Raw genomic sequence first — 16,942 nt, 5'->3', positions numbered from 1 at the left:
CCGAGTCTCCCACATTGCACGCAGATTCTTTACCATCTGAGCCACCAGGGAAGCAAAATTGGGTAACAGTTAAAAGGTTCGAACAAGGGAATGACAGCAAGAACATTTAGTTTAGGAAGATTAGTTTGTTAATAATGTTTAGGATGGATTTTTTAAAAATTCACATTAACCCCCATTCCCTCCCCAAGTCAGCACTATGAAACAAAGCTGTGTGCTCTTAAAAAAAAAAAATGAAATAATTTGACTGTCAAGAAACTGCTAAAATAATTGCCCAAATGGCTAAAAGCATATTCCCTTCTGTACTTTCCCCCTAGTTTGTCTAGTTTCCCTTGTTTGCCCCAGTAATGCACGTTACTGCAGTACACTGGCAAATCCCGGAACATGCCCTTGCTATAATACTATTAACTCAGATGCTGGCTTACCAGTTGGATTTCGTCAGATTTTGAACTTCTGCGCGTGCACAAACACACATGCAGAGTTCTGTGAAATTCTGTCTCTTGTAGACATGTGCTTGTAATGTTTCTAAATCTAATTTTGAGGTTTTCAGCAGTGTTAGAAATGATCTCAGTTACCATTCTCCAGATTTTTGGCCTCCCACATTTACATATGAATAAGGTGAATGGCCTGCTTTATTCCTTTATTCTTCTTGTTGCCTTTCCTTTCCACACTAGAAATGCTTTTCAAATTTTGCCTCACTAGTATTATAAGTCATATTACTCACCAGGTCTTTTTTTAATTTTAAAACTGGTAGTACATTACCTTCTTATTTTTTTCTGTTGATCACTGACCTACTTAACAACCCTTCATATATTTTCTGACAATAAAATCAGTGGTAGAAGAATCCGCCTGCCAGTGCAGGAGACACAAGTTCAATCCCTGTGTCAGGAAGATCCCCTGGAGAAGGAAATGACAGCCCACTCCTAGGAAATCCCATGGACAGAGGAGCCTGGTGGGCTACAGCCCATGGGGTTGCCAAAGAGTCTGACATGACTTAGCAACTAAACACCACCACCAACAAATGTTTCTACAGGAATGTTAACAGAGTTCTAAAGCATTTTTCTTTGCTTACCCTGCCCTGCTTGTGAGAAACACGCTCACCAGCCCAAACCCAGAGAATGGAAGTGAGGCTTTAATGATGGTCTTGCAAGATCTGGTGTCTGATGGGCAGGCACACCCAGAGTCATTACAGGCAGCATCTTATCCCTAGAACGCAAGTCCCTCCCCCCGTTCCTCTTCGGCTGAGTACCAAGGGGTAAACAGTCTTCCTGGATGTCACCTAGGTTTGTTCCCTCCCTCTTTATGATCTCCTCCCACCACCCCTCCACGTCTTATTTCCTCCTCTTCTGTGTACCTATTCCAGTTTGTAGGTTTTGAATTCACCAGTAGGATGAACCTGCACGAAAATCCTAGGCATCTCACCCTCCCTTTGTTTGCCCAGACTTTCTAGTTTTGTATCCGTTATGGCTATCAGCTATTGGCTATTACATCAGCAAGCTGTCACTCAAAGCTAGATGTTCTTGAAAATGGACCATTTTGGTTTTTGATTTCTTACACTACTAATTAGGAATATATTTCTGGTAAATAATTTACCAGTAATTTTAGAATCAGCAGGGGTAGTGGGTTGGAAGGAGATGAACTGAATTGTTAAAATCCTTTATTCATCCTTTAAAAATCATGCTTCTGATGTCTTTAGGTAATCTGCTAGCCATATTATTTTACTAAAAGCCCACTCTGTTAGTTTCTGTATATTGTAGGAAATATTTGTCTTTATGTTACTTACAGACTTTCTAAAACAAAATGCTTAAGTTAAATTTTTATAATTTACCTTCTGCAGCTGTGCTGAGTATGTGCTATATATATTTATATATGGGCTTCCCAGGTGGCTCAGTGGTAAACAGTCCACCTGCCTATGCAGGAGACTCAGGAGACAGGAGATCCATCCCTGGGTCAAGAAGATCCTCTGGAGAAAGAAATGGCAACCCATTCCGATACTCTTGCCTGGGAAACCCCATGGACAGAGGGGCCTGGCAGGCTATAGTCAGACATGACTGAGCGCATGCACATACACATTTATATATGTTCTATATGAGACATATACATACCTGCTAATATGTTGCTGATATTTAAGGTGGTAGTTGACTGTATTCAGTAGGATTCTAGATTAATGTGCAGTGCTATGTGTGACAGCTGAAGAAAAACCAGTCTATCTGAACATACTTGTTATGTTTCTTACAGGTTCTGAGTTCTGTACGCACAGAATGGGATCCACTGGATGTTCGCTTTGACACCAAACATCCTAATCAAGTGTTGACAGTGGAGTGCTCCATCAGTGTAGACAAAGAGCCCATGGCTGACAGCTGCGTCTATGAATGTGTTCGGAACAAAATCCAGTGTGTATCAGTCACCAGAATACCACTTAAGTCAAAGGCCATTAGTTGTTGCAGGAATGCTGCTGAAGACAAACTGATCCTGGGCTGTGAAGATTCTTCAGTAATTCTTTATGAAACTCACCGTAGAGTGACTCTCTTAGCTCAGGCTGAACTTCTGCCTTCCTTAATAAGCTGCCACCCCAGTGGGGCCATTCTGCTAGTCGGCAGTAACCAAGGGGAGCTGCAAATATTTGATATGGCTCTTTCTCCTATTAACATCCAGCTTTTGGCTGAAGACAACTCACCTAGGGAGACTCTACAATTCAAACAATTCTTTGATGTTTCCAGCAGTCTTGTTCAAATGCAGTGGATAGCGCCTCAGGTTGTTTCTAAGAAGCCTGAAAGTGGGGACATCTGTAATCTCCTCTTCCTCAGGTTTGACAGAGGACCATTGGGTGTACTGCTGTTTAAACTTGGTAAGTCAAGGAAGTTGGTGAGTAAATAAATTTTTTTATGATGACAGTACAATTAAGACAGTAAAACTATTCCTGGAATGTAGATTTTTTGGTTTCTCATCCCATCAATATGCTTACATTTCAAACATTTCATGTAGTTTTCTTAAAGTTTTGTGGATGATTTTCTAAAATGTCAAGGTCCATTATATATTGAAAAAATTTGAAATTGCATTAATTTTCCATCACATGAATAAAAAGCCTGAGCTGTCCATATATGATGCTTTCCAAAATAAACTGTCTACTAAAAAAATTCCTTAAGAAATAGTACATATGAGAATTTTTTTATTTTATTTTATTTTTTTTTAATTTTATTTTATTTTTAAACTTTACAAAATTGTATTAGTTTTGCCAAATATCAAAATGAATCCGCCACAGGTATACATGTGTTCCCCATCCTGAACCCTCCTCCCTCCTCTCTCTCCATACCATCCCTCTGGGTTGTCCCAGTGCACTAGCCCCAAGCATCCAGTATCATGCATCGAACCTGGACTGGCAACTCGTTTCATACATGATATTTTACATGTTTCAATGCCATTCTCCTTACTATGTTCCTTGTAAAATTCTGTGTGTAGGGATATAATACTTTTTCTATTAAGTTATTTTAGATAAGTGTTCATTCCTTCCCAGATTGAAAATGTGTAAAACAAGTGTTTTAAAAGAAGAGGAAGGAAAATGCTTGGTTAGAATTTGCTAAAGATATTTGTGTAACTTTATGTTTTTCTTCTAGATAAAAATATTCAAAAAATTATTTCAATATTAGGAAAATTATGTATTAATGTATACTATTTCAACCAGGAAGCTTTAAAGCAGAATTTTATTTGCCTTCTATAGGTTTGCATTACCAGCTATGTCCTAAAATATATGACATTTTTTAGGCAGTTTTGATAATTTAACATTCTTGAGAGGAACTTGCTTAGGTTTAAAAAAACATATTTCAATTAGTGCACATTATTGTCCATCCTAAAGGAGATCAGTCCTGGGTGTTCATTGGAAGGACTAATGCTGAAGCTGAAACTCCAGTACTTTGGCCACCTCATGTGAAGAGTTGACTCATTGGAAAAGACTCTGATGCTGGGAGGGATTGGGGGCAGGAGGAGAAGGGGACGACAGAGGATGAGATGACTGGATGGCATCACCGACTCAATGGACGTGAGTCTGAGTGAACTCTGGGAGTTGGTGATGGACAGGGAGGCCTGGCGTGCTGTGATTCATGGGGTTGCAAAGAGTCGGATACGACTGAGTGACTGAACTGAACTGAACTGATTGCAACCTGAAAACATAGAAAAGTAGATACATTTCAAAACTGCTTACAGGATTTAGCTCTGTGGCACAAAGTTAAGTTTTTAAAAACTTTGTAGTGTTTGTTAAATAACTGTCAGTTTACTTGTTTTTTTTTTTTTTTTCTTTTAGCGCCACAAGGTATTTTAATAGAATACTTGCAACATTTGAGCTCACCATAACAGCAACAGGAAGTGGTTACAAAATTATTACAGTAGTAAAGTAGATACTATGATTAATTTTATGCAGTTATGATTTAATGCTTCATATTTATATATTTACATTTATCTCAACTGTGAATGCTGTCATGTATGGTCTGTAAGTGTTTATGTGTGTAAGTTTTGATAGATGTTAGCTTTATATGGTAGATTTTCACATATATAATAGTAGTAAATGACAAAACAGACTAGTATCTACGTATATTTTATGCTTCCGTGACATAAATAGCTCCTTATTTTTTGATATTTCTAGACTACTGAGTTCTTTGTAAGTTTTTTTTTTTCAAACTGTGACAAATCTCCAAAATATTTTTTCAATGTATTTATTGGAAAATATCCTTATGTAAGGGGATCCATGCAGTTTATTTTATTTATTTTTTTTTTGGTACGTAGTTACATTTTATTTTATTTTATTTTTTTATTTTATTTTTAAACTTTACATAATTGTATTAGTTTTGCCAAATGGATCTACTTGCCTCTGAAATAGAATGAATGAAATAAGTGTAATGAAAATGACTTAACTTGAAAGCTATCAGGGATATAAGTGAGAGCTATGTTCTTTTCACATGAAAAAAAAAAGAACCTAAGTCCATTCATAACATTAGTATTACCCAAGAAAAATATGTTTGGAATCTCATTTATTATGAGATAATCCAGTTCTACTTTACCCAACTACACATTTAATAGTGGTATGTCTCCATGCACAACACTTATTAAAGTGGATGTTAGATGTTTTGCATATCTGTTGAAACTCTCTCCCTCTCTGTATATCCCAGTTACCTGTCAAACAAGAAGGCAGTCTACTAACATATACCTAGCTTTTCTTTAGCCCTCCCTTGTGGGCCTACTCACAACAGCTTTGCAAAAAGCACAGCTTTCTCTTCCTATCTCTAGCACATTTGCCTTCTTACTAAAGTAAACAGGCTCTCAGTGTAGGGATTTAGAGGGCTTCCTGCTAATTGCCAGCTTGTAAACTTAATTGGACTATCTCCCTGGGCACTGTTCCTAAATCAATTAGGCAATGAGTTGGCTGTCACCTCTTTTTCCCAAGTAGGTCTCTTGGAAGGGAATTATCCAATAGAAGTCAAGCATTCAAATGAAAAGGTGATAACTTCTGCAACTGACATTTATCATTTAAATTTTATTTTCATTATGACTTATAAGATTTATAGAATAGGGAAATTTTACAGTCTTCCAGGGTCTTTAAAAGAACAAAACATGGAGTTTCCCAAGATTTTTGAAAATGTATTATAAGATTAGTGTTTATTATATATTATTTTTCCTAGGAAGAGTAGATTCCTTGAAACAGTATATTCCAGCTAACAGATCTTTTTCCTTTTTTTTTTTTTTAAGAAAACCCTGTTTAAAGAACAGATTTTTCTTAGGATCTGCTACTAAATACATCCAGAAATTTTAATATACTTCTTGAATTAACACAGTGCTGATTCTGGGCATCCATGTGGAATTTTCATGTATAATTCAAGTTACTGCATATATAAACAGGTAGTTTCATGTGCAGTTTCCCCACTAGGGAGCATTTATGAGATGGTTTTCATATGCTTGTTATGCAAGCCTTTGGAAATTTTGACATGAAAGGTGTAGCGTACAATTTAAGAAGCTGAGATAGATCATAGTTTAAAATAGAATGCTGTCATATGTAAACGTGTCAGTGGCTGCTGCCAGTATGCCAGGATTTTTGGAGTCTGACTCTTAGAATAGGTCAGTTAGTGTAATGTTGAAGACTAGAGCTTCCATTCTAAATGCTTGTAATTATCACACGAATGCCACTGGAGGTTAAAAGGCCATCACCACTGTTACTATAAGAAAGTGAAAAACTAACATGTCTTCCTCAGGAGGGAGCAAGACGTGTCATCCTTCGAGGTAGAGGCAGTGTGTAATCAGAATTTCTTTACCTAACAATCATTATTCATATTTCCATATATGTAAACTGGGATTAATTTTAAAAAGAGGAGTTCCTAGTTGTATTTCTTAGATATAAAAGCTTTTCCATTCTCATCATCACCTTTTCCAACTTTCACTGCTCTCTTTAAACTCATGTGATCAGCTTCTTGCCCTTTCAACAGAGAATCTCCCCTTTTAATAGGTATTTCATTAACTTTATCTGCTCCTCACCACCCACCCAACCACTTACCTCCATGTACACAAATCTTTTCGGTTTCAATTCAGTGGGATAGGAGCCTTCCTCTTACCTAAGACTAGTTCCACGCTGGATCCCACAGCATTCCCCTTGATACTTTTACTCTGTCACCTTCCCCACTCTCCCCATGAATCTTGCTACATCAGCAGGCTCGGGCCCAAGCCACACCATGAAACAAAGCAACATACATACATCTATTCCTTAAAATTGTTTCCCCTCTGCTATTAATCAAATGTTCACCATCCTTTCACAGTCAAGCTCTTAATAGAATGGTGAACACTGAATTTCTCTGCTTCTTCGCCCCATTCCCCCTCATAGCACCACCTTCTGGCTCTTCTCTTCAGTGTTCTGGAGCTGCTCTTGCAAAGGTCACCAGTGACTTCCTACTTGATACACATATTTCTCTTCAGTTACTTGATGACTTTTCAACATTTGATGGCTCCTGACCACATTACCATCAAATTCTCATTGTTCTTGCCTTCTGTGACTCTTGATGCAACTTTTTGGCACTTTTTTATGCTCTTTTTCTGTCTCTTCATGAAAATATTCAGGCTCTCCAAGGTTCCACCTTTAGCTCCCCTCCCATTTTATGCAAAATGAGAGTTTCTTTATTTTTTTTTAATTATTTTTTATTTTTTTATTTTAATTGGAGGCTAATTACAATATTGCAGTGGTTTTTGCCATACATTGACATGAATCAGCCATGGGTGTACATGTGTTCCCCATCCCTCAGGGTCATCCCAGTGCACCAGCCCTGAGCACCCTTGTCTCATGCATCAGACAAAGAGTTTATTTTTTATTTTGGTATCCTGTCTCTGACTTCAGCCCAGGCCACTGCTCTCCACCCCCACATGTTAACCTGGCCTATAGGAAACCTCCCCGCTGAGTCTGCACAATTGCCTCAGATTTATTATGTGCAGACTTGAAGTTGCCATCTTTCTCCCTGCTTCTCCTCCTATATATTCCAGTTTAAGGGATATTATAGTTATTTAGATGGACAGAATTACAAGTTAGAAATCATCCTAGAATCCTCCCTCATTCCTAACGCCATATCCAGTCAGCAATGAAATGCCATCAGTTCTGCTTTCTGAGGTTTTGTTCATTCACTCAGTTGTGTCTGGCTCTTTTGACGCCATGAACTGCAGCATGCCAGGCTTCCCTGTCCTTTACTATCCCTGGAGTTTGCTCAAACTCATGTCCATTGAGTCGATGATGTCATCTAACCATCTCATCCTCTGTTGCCCCCTTATCCTCCTGCCCTCAATCTTTCCCAGCATCAGGGTCTTTTCCAATGAGTTGGATCTTCACATCAGGTGGCCAGAGTATTGGAGCTTCAGCATCAGTCCTTCTAGTGAATATTCTTCGTTGATTTCATTTAGGATTGACTTATTTGATCTCCTGGTTGTCCAAGGGACTCTCAAGAGTCTTTTCCAGCACCACAGTTCAAAAGCATCAGTTCTTTGGTGCTCAACCTTCTTTATGGTCCAGCTCTCACATCCATAAGTGACTACTGGAAAAACCACAGCTTTGACTGTATGGACCTTTGACCACAAAGTGATGTCTCTGCTTTTTAATACAACATCTAGCTTTGTCATAGATTTTCTTCCAAAGAGCAGGTGTCTTTTAATTTCATAGCTGTAGCCACTGTCCACAGTGATTTTGGAGCCCAAAATGGAGTCACTCTTTCAGTGGTTTCCCCATCTATTTGCCATGAAGTGATGGAATTAGATGCCATGTCTTAGTTTTTTGAATGTTGAGTTTTAAGCCAGCTTTTTCACTCTCCTCTTTCACTTTCATCAAGAGGCTCCTTAGTTCATCTTAGCTTTCTGCCATAAGGGTGGTAAATCATCTGATTATCTGAGGTTATTGATATTTCTCCTGGCAATCTTGATTCCCACTTGAGCTTAATCCAGCCCAGCATTTCTCATGATGTACTCTGCATATAAGTTAAATAAGCAAGGTGACAGTATACAGCCTTGACGTACTCCTTTCCCAATTTTTGAGCCAGTTTGTTGTTCCATGTCTGGTTCTAAGTGTTGCTTCTTGACCTGCATACAGATTTCTCAGGAGTCAGGTAAGGTGGCCTAGTATTCCCATTTCTTTAAGGATCTTCCACAGTTTGTTGTGATCCACACAGTCAAAGACTTTAGTATAGTCAATAAAGCAAAAGTAGATGTTTATCTTAAATTTTCTTGCTTTTTTTTTATGATCCAGTAGATGTTGACAATTTGATCTCTGGTGCCAAATCCAGCTTGTACATCTGAAAGTTCTCAGTTCACATACTGTTGAAATCTACCTTGAAGGATTTTGAGCATTACCTTCATTAATTGCATGTGAAATGCATGCAGTTGTGCGGTAGTTTGAACATTATTTTACATTGCCGTTCTTTGGGATTAGAATGAAAAATGACCTTTTCCAGTTCTGTGGCCACTGCTGACTTTTCCAAATTTGCTAACATATTGAATACAGCATTTTAACAGCATCATCTTTTACAATTTGAAATAGCTCAACTGGAATTCCATCACCTCCACTAGCTTTCTTTGTAGTAATGCTTCCTAAGGCCTACTTGACTTCACATTCCAGGATGTCTGGCTCTAGGTGAGTGATCATACCATCGTGGTTACCTGGGTCATTAAGACCTTATTTGTACAGTTTTCTGTATATTCTTGCCACCTCTTCTTAATATCTTCTGCTTCTGCTAGGTCCGTACCATTTCTGTCCTTTATTGTGCCCATCTTTGCATGGAATGTTCCCTTGGTATCTCTAATTTTCTCAAAGAGGTCTCTAGACTTTCCCATTCCATTTTTTCCCCTATATTTCTTTGCACTGTTCACTTCTGTAGGCTTTCTTATCTCTCCTTGCTATTCTTTGGAACTCTGCATTCAGATGGGTATATCTTTCCTTTTCCCTTTTGCCTTTCACTCCTTTCCCCACTGCTTGTAAGGCTTCCTCAGACAACCATGTTGCTTTTTTTGCATTTCTTTTTCTTGCTTATGGTTTTGATCACCACCTCCTGTGCAGTGTTATGAACCCCTCTGCCTTAGTTCTTCAGGCACTCTGTCTACCAGCTCAAATCCCTTGAATCTATTTGCCACTTTCTCTGTATAACCATAAGGGATTTGGTTTAGGTCACACCTGAATGGCCTAGAGGTTTTCCCTGCTTTATTCAATTTAAGTCTGAATTTGGCAATAAGGAGTTCATGATCTGAGCCACAGTCAGCTCCCAGTCTTGTTTTTGCTGACTGTATAGAGCTTCTCCATCTTTGGCTACAAATAATGTAATCAGTCTGAGTTTGATATTGATCATCTGGTGATGTCCATGTGTAGTGTTATTAGAAGAGGGTATTTGCTATGACCAGTGTGTTCTTTAGGCAAACCTTGGCAAAACGAAGTCTTTGCCCTGCTTCATTTGGTACTCCAAGGTCAAACTTGCCTGTTACTCCAGGTGTCTCTTGACTTCCTGCTTTTGCCTTCCAGTCCCCTATGATGAAAAAGACATCACTGCCTAAAACATCTCATTCTATTCAGCCTTGCTGTGATTACCTTAAATCTAGACCTTCCCTATTGTACCATGATCAAGCAGTGGCCCTCTGTCTGTAATGCTCTGCTTTCCAATCTTCCCCACCTACCGCTCAATTAATCCCCTTAACTGCCACCAAAGTGCACATCTGTTCATAGATTTGGCTTCCCTGGTGGTAAAGATTCTGCCTGCAACGCAGGAGACCCTGGTTTGATCCCTGGGTCAGGAAGATGCCCTGAAGAAGGGACTGGCTATCCATAACTCCAGTATTCTTCTTGGAGAATTCCAATTCCAAGAAGAATTGGGCACAGAAACTTGGTAGGCTACAGTCCATGGGGTCACAAAGAGTTGGACATGACTGAGTGACTGACACTTTCAGTTTTCTCTTTTCTGCAGCTTGAAATCCTTCAGTAGTTAATAAGCCCTGTCTGTCTCCCAGGCTTCATCTCTCAGCTCTGCTGCCTTAGGAGCTTCCCAATCACAGCATGTACTCTCACACTCCTCTTTCCACAGTGTGTTGATTATTCCATCTACTTAGAGTGCTCCTACAATGTGCTTATAACACCTGCAAAGTTAGGAAAAGGTTAAATGTCCAAGTGGTGATATTAAACAAATAATTAAAGCTAACTTCTTCCCTCTCATAGGATTTTGAAAATCACGGGCAATATTATGTATGTATCTGTCACTTCATCTAAACAGCAAGTAGTATGATTTTTCTCTCAGAACTTTTACAAGAAGTATGTGTTCTTTAAAAGAGTTATTTTTAATAAGTTATTTAAAGTTTACTTTACCAAAGTGGTAATTGGTGGCAACTTATTGCTGGAAGAAAATGTCAGGTACTTTATTAGATGCCTAGTCATCTTAAAACTGGATCTCGTGTCATTTGAGATGGATTGCTGTTCCAGACAGCATTCTGCTTTCTTCATACAAAAGTGATGACAGATTTTTAAATCAAGTTTTTCAAGTGTAATTTACAAATAAATTATACCTATTTAAAATGTATAGATCAATGAGTTTTGGGAAATATGTATATCCTCATGATTACCAGAGACTATTGGAGGACACAAAGCATTTGTGTGCCCAAGGAGAAAGGAGAAATGACCCCACAAGAGGCTGAGCCAGACCTGCCTGTGAGTGATGCAGGGTCTCTTGCAGAGGTGTGTGTCAGCGGTGGCCTGCTGTGCGGTCCTGGGAGGGGCGTGTTGGCAAAAGTCTGTTTGGAGGTCACATTTAGCCCTAACATAGAGTCTGTAGTTTCAGGATAGGGTCGCCTCAGGCCAAACAACTAATGGGGTTGGGGGTGGGGGGGGGGGATTGCAGTGAGGACACAGCCCCACCCATCAGTAGAAAATTGGATTAAAAATTTACTGAGCATTTCCCTGCCCACCAGTGCAAGACCAAGTTTTCCCCACAGTCCAGTCTCTTCCATTGAGAAGAGATTCTGGCAATGCCAAAGAATATTCAAACTACCACACAATTGCACTCATCTCACACACTAGCAAAGTAATACTCAAAATTCTCCAAGCTAGGCTTCAACAGTACGTAAACTGAGAACTTCCAGATGTTCAACCTGGATTTAGAAAAGGCAGAGGAACCAGAGATCAAATTGCCAACATCCGTTGGATCATTGAAAAAGCAAGAGAGTTCCAGAAAAACATCTACTTCTGCTTTATTGACCACGCCAAAGCCTTTGACTATATGGATCACAACAAACTGTGGAAAATTCTTAAGAGATGGGAGTACCAAACCACCTGACCTGCCACCTGAGAAGTCTGGTCTTCAGCCCCATGTACTAGGGTAAAAAAGTACAAATATTCATGACATAGAATACTACATACCAATTTATTTTAAATTGGCATTTATTCTTCAGTTACTAATGATTATTCAATTCACTTCAGTCACTCAGTCGTATCTGACTCTTTAAGACCCCATGGACTGCAGCACTCCCGTCTTCCCTGTCCATCACCAACTCCCGGAGCTTACTCAAACCCATGTCCATCGAGTTGGTGATGCCATCCAACCATCTCATCCTCAGTTGTCCCCTTCTCCTCCCGCCTTCAATCTTTCCCAGCATCAGGGTCTTTTCTAAGAAGTCAGTTCTTCACATCAGGTGGCCAAAGTATTGGAGTTTCAGCTTCAGCATCAGTTCTTCCAGTGAATATTCAGGACTGATTTCCTTTAGCATGGACTGGTTTGATCTTGCAGTCCAAGGGACTCTCAAGAGTCTTCTCCAACACCACGGTTCAAAAGCATCAATTCTTTGGCATGCAGCTTTCTTTATAGTCCAACTCTCACATCCATACATGACTACTGGAAAAACCAGTAGTCTGTGAATCAAGGTAAATTGGACATGGTCAAGCAGGAGATGGCAAGAGTGAACATCAACATCTTGGGAAACTGAAATGGAACAGGAATGGGTGAATATAATTCAGATAACCATTATGTCTACTGTTATAGGCAAGAATCCCTTAGAAGAAATGAATTAACCCTCACAGTCAACAAAAGAGTCTGAAATGCAATACTTGGGTGCAGCCTCAAAAATAACAGAATGATCTTGGTTCGTTTCCAAGGCAAACCATACAGTATCACAGCAATCCAAGTCTGTGCCCCAACCAGTAATGCTGAAGAAGCTGACGCTGAACGATTTCTATGAAGACCTACAAGAGCTTCTAGAATGAATACCAAAAAAAAAAGATGTCCTTTTCAGCGTGGGGGATTGGAGTGCAAAAGTAGGATCTCAAGAGAGACCTGAAGGAACAAGCAAGTTTGGCGTTGGAGTACAAAATGAAGCAGCACAAAGACTAACAGAGTTCGCCAAGAGAATGAAGTGGTCATAGCAAACACCCTCTTCCAGCAACCCAAGAAACAACTTTACACATGAACATCATCAGATGGTCAAAACAGAAATCACACTGATATATTCTTTGCAGTCGAAGATGGAGAAGCTCTATAGAGTAGGCAAAACACCACCTCAAGCTGACTGTGGCTCAGATCATCAATTCCTTACTGCAAAATTCAGGCTTAAATTGAGGAAAGTAGGGAAAACCACAAGACTATTCGTATGACCTAAGACAAATGCCTTATGGTTATACAGCAGAGGTGGTGAATACATTCAAGAGATTAGATCTGACAGAGTGCTTCAGGAACTACGGACGGAGGTTTGTAACATTGTATGGTGGCAGTGACCAAAACCATCCTAATGAAAAAGAAATGCAAGAAGGCAAAGTGATTGTCTGAGGAGGACTTACAAATAGCTGATAAAACAGGAGAAGTGAAAGGCAAAGGAGAAAAGGGAAAGATATACCCATCTGAATGCAAGTTCCAAAGAATAGCAATGAGAGATAAGAAAGGCTTCTTAAGAGAATAAAACAAAGAAATAGAGGAAAACAATAGAATAGCAAAGACTAGAGATCTCTTCAAGAAAATTGGAGATACTGAGGGAACATTCCATGCAAACATGGGCAGAGTGAAAGAAAACGGCAAGGACCTAAGAGAAGCAGAAGATATTAAGAAGAGGTGCCAAGAATATACAGAAGAACTATACAAAAGATCTTAATGACCCAGATAACCACAGTGTTGTGGTCACTCACCTAGAGCCAGACATCCTGGAATGTGAAGTTAAGTGGGCCTTAGGAAGCATTACTACAAAGAAAGCTAGTGGAGGTGATGGAATTCGAGCTGAGTTACTTCAAATCCTAAAAGATGATGCTGTTAAATTGCTGCAGTCAATATGCTAGCAAATTTAGAAAAGTTAGCTGTGGCCACAGGACTGGAAAAGGCCAGTTTTCATTCCAATCCCAAAGAAAGGCAATGCCAAAGAATGCTCAAACTACCGCACAGTTCACTAATTTCACATGCTGCCAAGATTATGCTCAGAATCCTTCAAGCTAGGCTTCGGCAGTTCGTGAACTGAAAACTTTCAGATGTATAGCTGGTTTTAGGAAAGGCAAAGGAACCAGAGATCAAATTGCTAATGTCCACTATGTCATAGAAAAAGCAACAGAATTCCAGAAAAATATCTACTTCTGCTTCATTGACTACACTAAAGTCTTTCAGTGTTGATCACAACAAACTGTAGAAAATTTTTAAAGAGATGAGAATCCCAGACCACCTTACCTGCCTCCTGAGAAACCTGTTTGCAGGTCAAGAAGCAGCAGTTAGAAACAGATATGGAACAATGGACTGTTTAAAAATTGGGAAAGGAGTATCTCAAGGCTGAATATTGTCACCCTTCTTATTTAACTTCTATGCAGAGTACATCATGCAAAATGTCAGGCTGGATGAATCAGAAGCTGGAATCAAGATTGCTGGGAGAAATATAAGCAATGTCATATATGCAGATGATACCACTCTAATGGAGCTTCCCAGATGGAGCTGGTTATAAAGAACCTGCCTACCAATGAAGGAGGCATAAGACATGTGAGTTCAGTCCCTGGATTGGGATGATCCCCTGGGGGCAAGTATGGAAACCCACTCAAATATTCTTGCCTGGAGAATCCCATGGACAGAGGCAGGCTGCAGGCCATTGGGTCACACAAAATTGGACAGGTCTGAAGTGACTTAGCAGGCACACACCACTCTAGTGGCACAAACTGAAGAGGAACTAAAGAGCCTCTTGATGATGTTGAAAGAGGAGAGTTAAAAAGCTGTCTTAAAACTCATAGTCATATAGTCTTTATGGACCTATAGTTATATAGGTCCATATAGTCATATAGGTCCATATATCCAAAGCTCTGGTTTTTCCAGTAGTCATGTACAGATGTGCGAGTTGGACCATAAAGAAGGCTGAACACTGAAGAACTGATGCTTTCAAACTGTGGTGCTGCAGAAGACTCTAGACAATAAGACTCTTGGACAATAGACTCTTGGACAATAAGGAGATAAAACCAGTCAACCCTGAATATTCAGTAGAAGGACTGATGCTGAAGCTGAAGCCTCAATACTTTGGCCACCTGATGCAAAGATATGACTCACTGGAAAAGACTGAGAGCAGGAGAAGAGGGCAACAGAGGATGAGATGGTTAGATGGCATCACTGACTCAATGAACATGAGTTTCAGCAAACTCCAGGAGATAGTGAAGTACAGGGAAGCCTGAAATGCTTCAGTCCATGGGGTCGCAAAGAGCTGAATACCACTTACAGACTGAACAACAATGTGATTACCACCATAATCAAGATGTAAAACATTTCCATCACCCTCAAAATTCTCTCAAACCCCTTTGCAGTCAGTCCCTGCCTCCCTCAAAGCTAAAGCACATTGATCTGTTGTCTGTTATTACAAGTTAGATCAGCTTTTTCTAGAATTTCATAGAAGTAGACTAATAAATTGGTACTTGTTTGTATCTGGCTACTTTTACTCAGTATTAATCTTAGTGAATTTTCCATATTGGTATGTATATCTGTAAATTTTCGTTTACATTATTGAGTAGTATTCCATTATATAGAGATATCACAATCTATCTTCACATGTTGACAGGCAGTTTAGTTGTTTCCAATTTTAGCCAGTTTCATTGAAAATGATCTGTTCTTTCATGTACTAGTCTTTGTATGGAGGTCTATTCTGATTTCTTTTGGGAAGAACCTTGGAACTGAGCACTACGCTAAGTTTAATTTAAGAGGAAAATAGTTTGGAGTTCCAGTTAGTCCACATCTTCACTAAACTTGGCATTATTGCTATTTTTAATTTTAGCCATTTTAGTAGGTGTAGTTGGTGTTAGTTGGCATTTCCCTGATGAACCTTGGAGTTGTTCATCTTTTATGTGCTTATTGCCATATATATATTTTCAAATCTTTTGCCCCAGTTGAACTGGATTTTTTTTATTGAATCATAAGTTTTTATATATTCTGAACACAAGTTCTTTCTTGGATACTAGTATTGTGAATATTTTCTTTCATCCTATAATTTACCTTTTCATTTTTTTTTTTTACTAGATTTTAGGTGAGGAAGTTTTTAGTTTTGATGAAAGCCAACTATTAGATTTGTTTTAATTTATGACTTGTATTGTTTGTCTTATCAAAATAGTCTTTGACCCTTTTTTATTCTAGAAATTTTATTATTTTAGCTCCTACAATTAGGTTTATTGACTAACTCAAGTTAATTCTTTGTATATGGTGTGAGGTATGAGTTGAAATTAATTTTTAATATGAATATTCACTTGTTCCAGAAGCAGCTGTTGGAAAGACTGTACTTTCACCATTGAACTCCTTTGACCATATGTGTGTGTGTATCTATAAAAAGACTCTGTTCTTGTCCATTGATCTATATGTCCATACTTGAGTACCACACTGTCTTCATTATGGTGGTTTAAGTAAGTTTTGAAGCCAGGTACCATTAGTCCTCCAACTTTGTTCTTTTCAAAATTGTTTTGGTTACTCTACATGTTTTGAATTTCTATATGTTTGCAAACTAACTTGTCAGTTTCTATAAAAACACCTAATGGAATTTTGATTGAGATTATGTTGAATCTATAGATCAGTTTTGGATAGAATGACAATTTAAATATTGTAGTGTTGCTCAGTCATGTCTGACTGTTTGCCCTCTCATGGACTGTAGCCCACCAGGCTCCTCTGTCCACGGGATTCTCCAGGCAAGAATACTGGAGTGGATTGCCATTCCCTTCTCCAGAGGATCTTCCTGACCCAGGGATTGAACCCAGGTCTCCTACATTGCAGGCAGATTCTTTACTGTTTGAGCTACAGGGAAGACCTAACAATATTGAATCTCCCAATTTATGAACACAATATATATCTCCATTTATCCAGGCCTTTAATTTCTCCCAGCAGTGTTTTATATTTTAAAATGTACAAGATCTTGTAAATAGTTTGTTAATGTTTTTGAATGCTATTGTAAATAGTATTTTCAATTACAAGTTTTAATTGTTCAT

The 16,942-nt window shown here is 38.9% G+C and overlaps 1 protein-coding gene across 1 annotated transcript in view; it reads left to right on the top strand.

Moving 5' to 3' along the window:
- The window catches only part of WDPCP (WD repeat containing planar cell polarity effector), a 282,688-nt gene that overhangs the window by 173,438 nt on the left and 92,308 nt on the right, over window positions 1-16,942 (top strand). The window contains exon 11 of the mRNA XM_055541743.1: window positions 2,236-2,845. Coding sequence (XP_055397718.1) covers window positions 2,236-2,845 — 610 coding nt within the window. The remainder of the gene's footprint in view (window positions 1-2,235; window positions 2,846-16,942) is intronic.

This window comes from Bubalus kerabau, chromosome 11, assembly GCF_029407905.1.
Source record: "Bubalus kerabau isolate K-KA32 ecotype Philippines breed swamp buffalo chromosome 11, PCC_UOA_SB_1v2, whole genome shotgun sequence".
In the NCBI taxonomy this organism is placed as follows: Eukaryota; Metazoa; Chordata; class Mammalia; order Artiodactyla; family Bovidae; genus Bubalus; species Bubalus kerabau.
The sequence above is the reverse complement of the archived record's forward strand: the minus strand, read 5'-3'. Positions and strand labels throughout refer to the sequence as shown.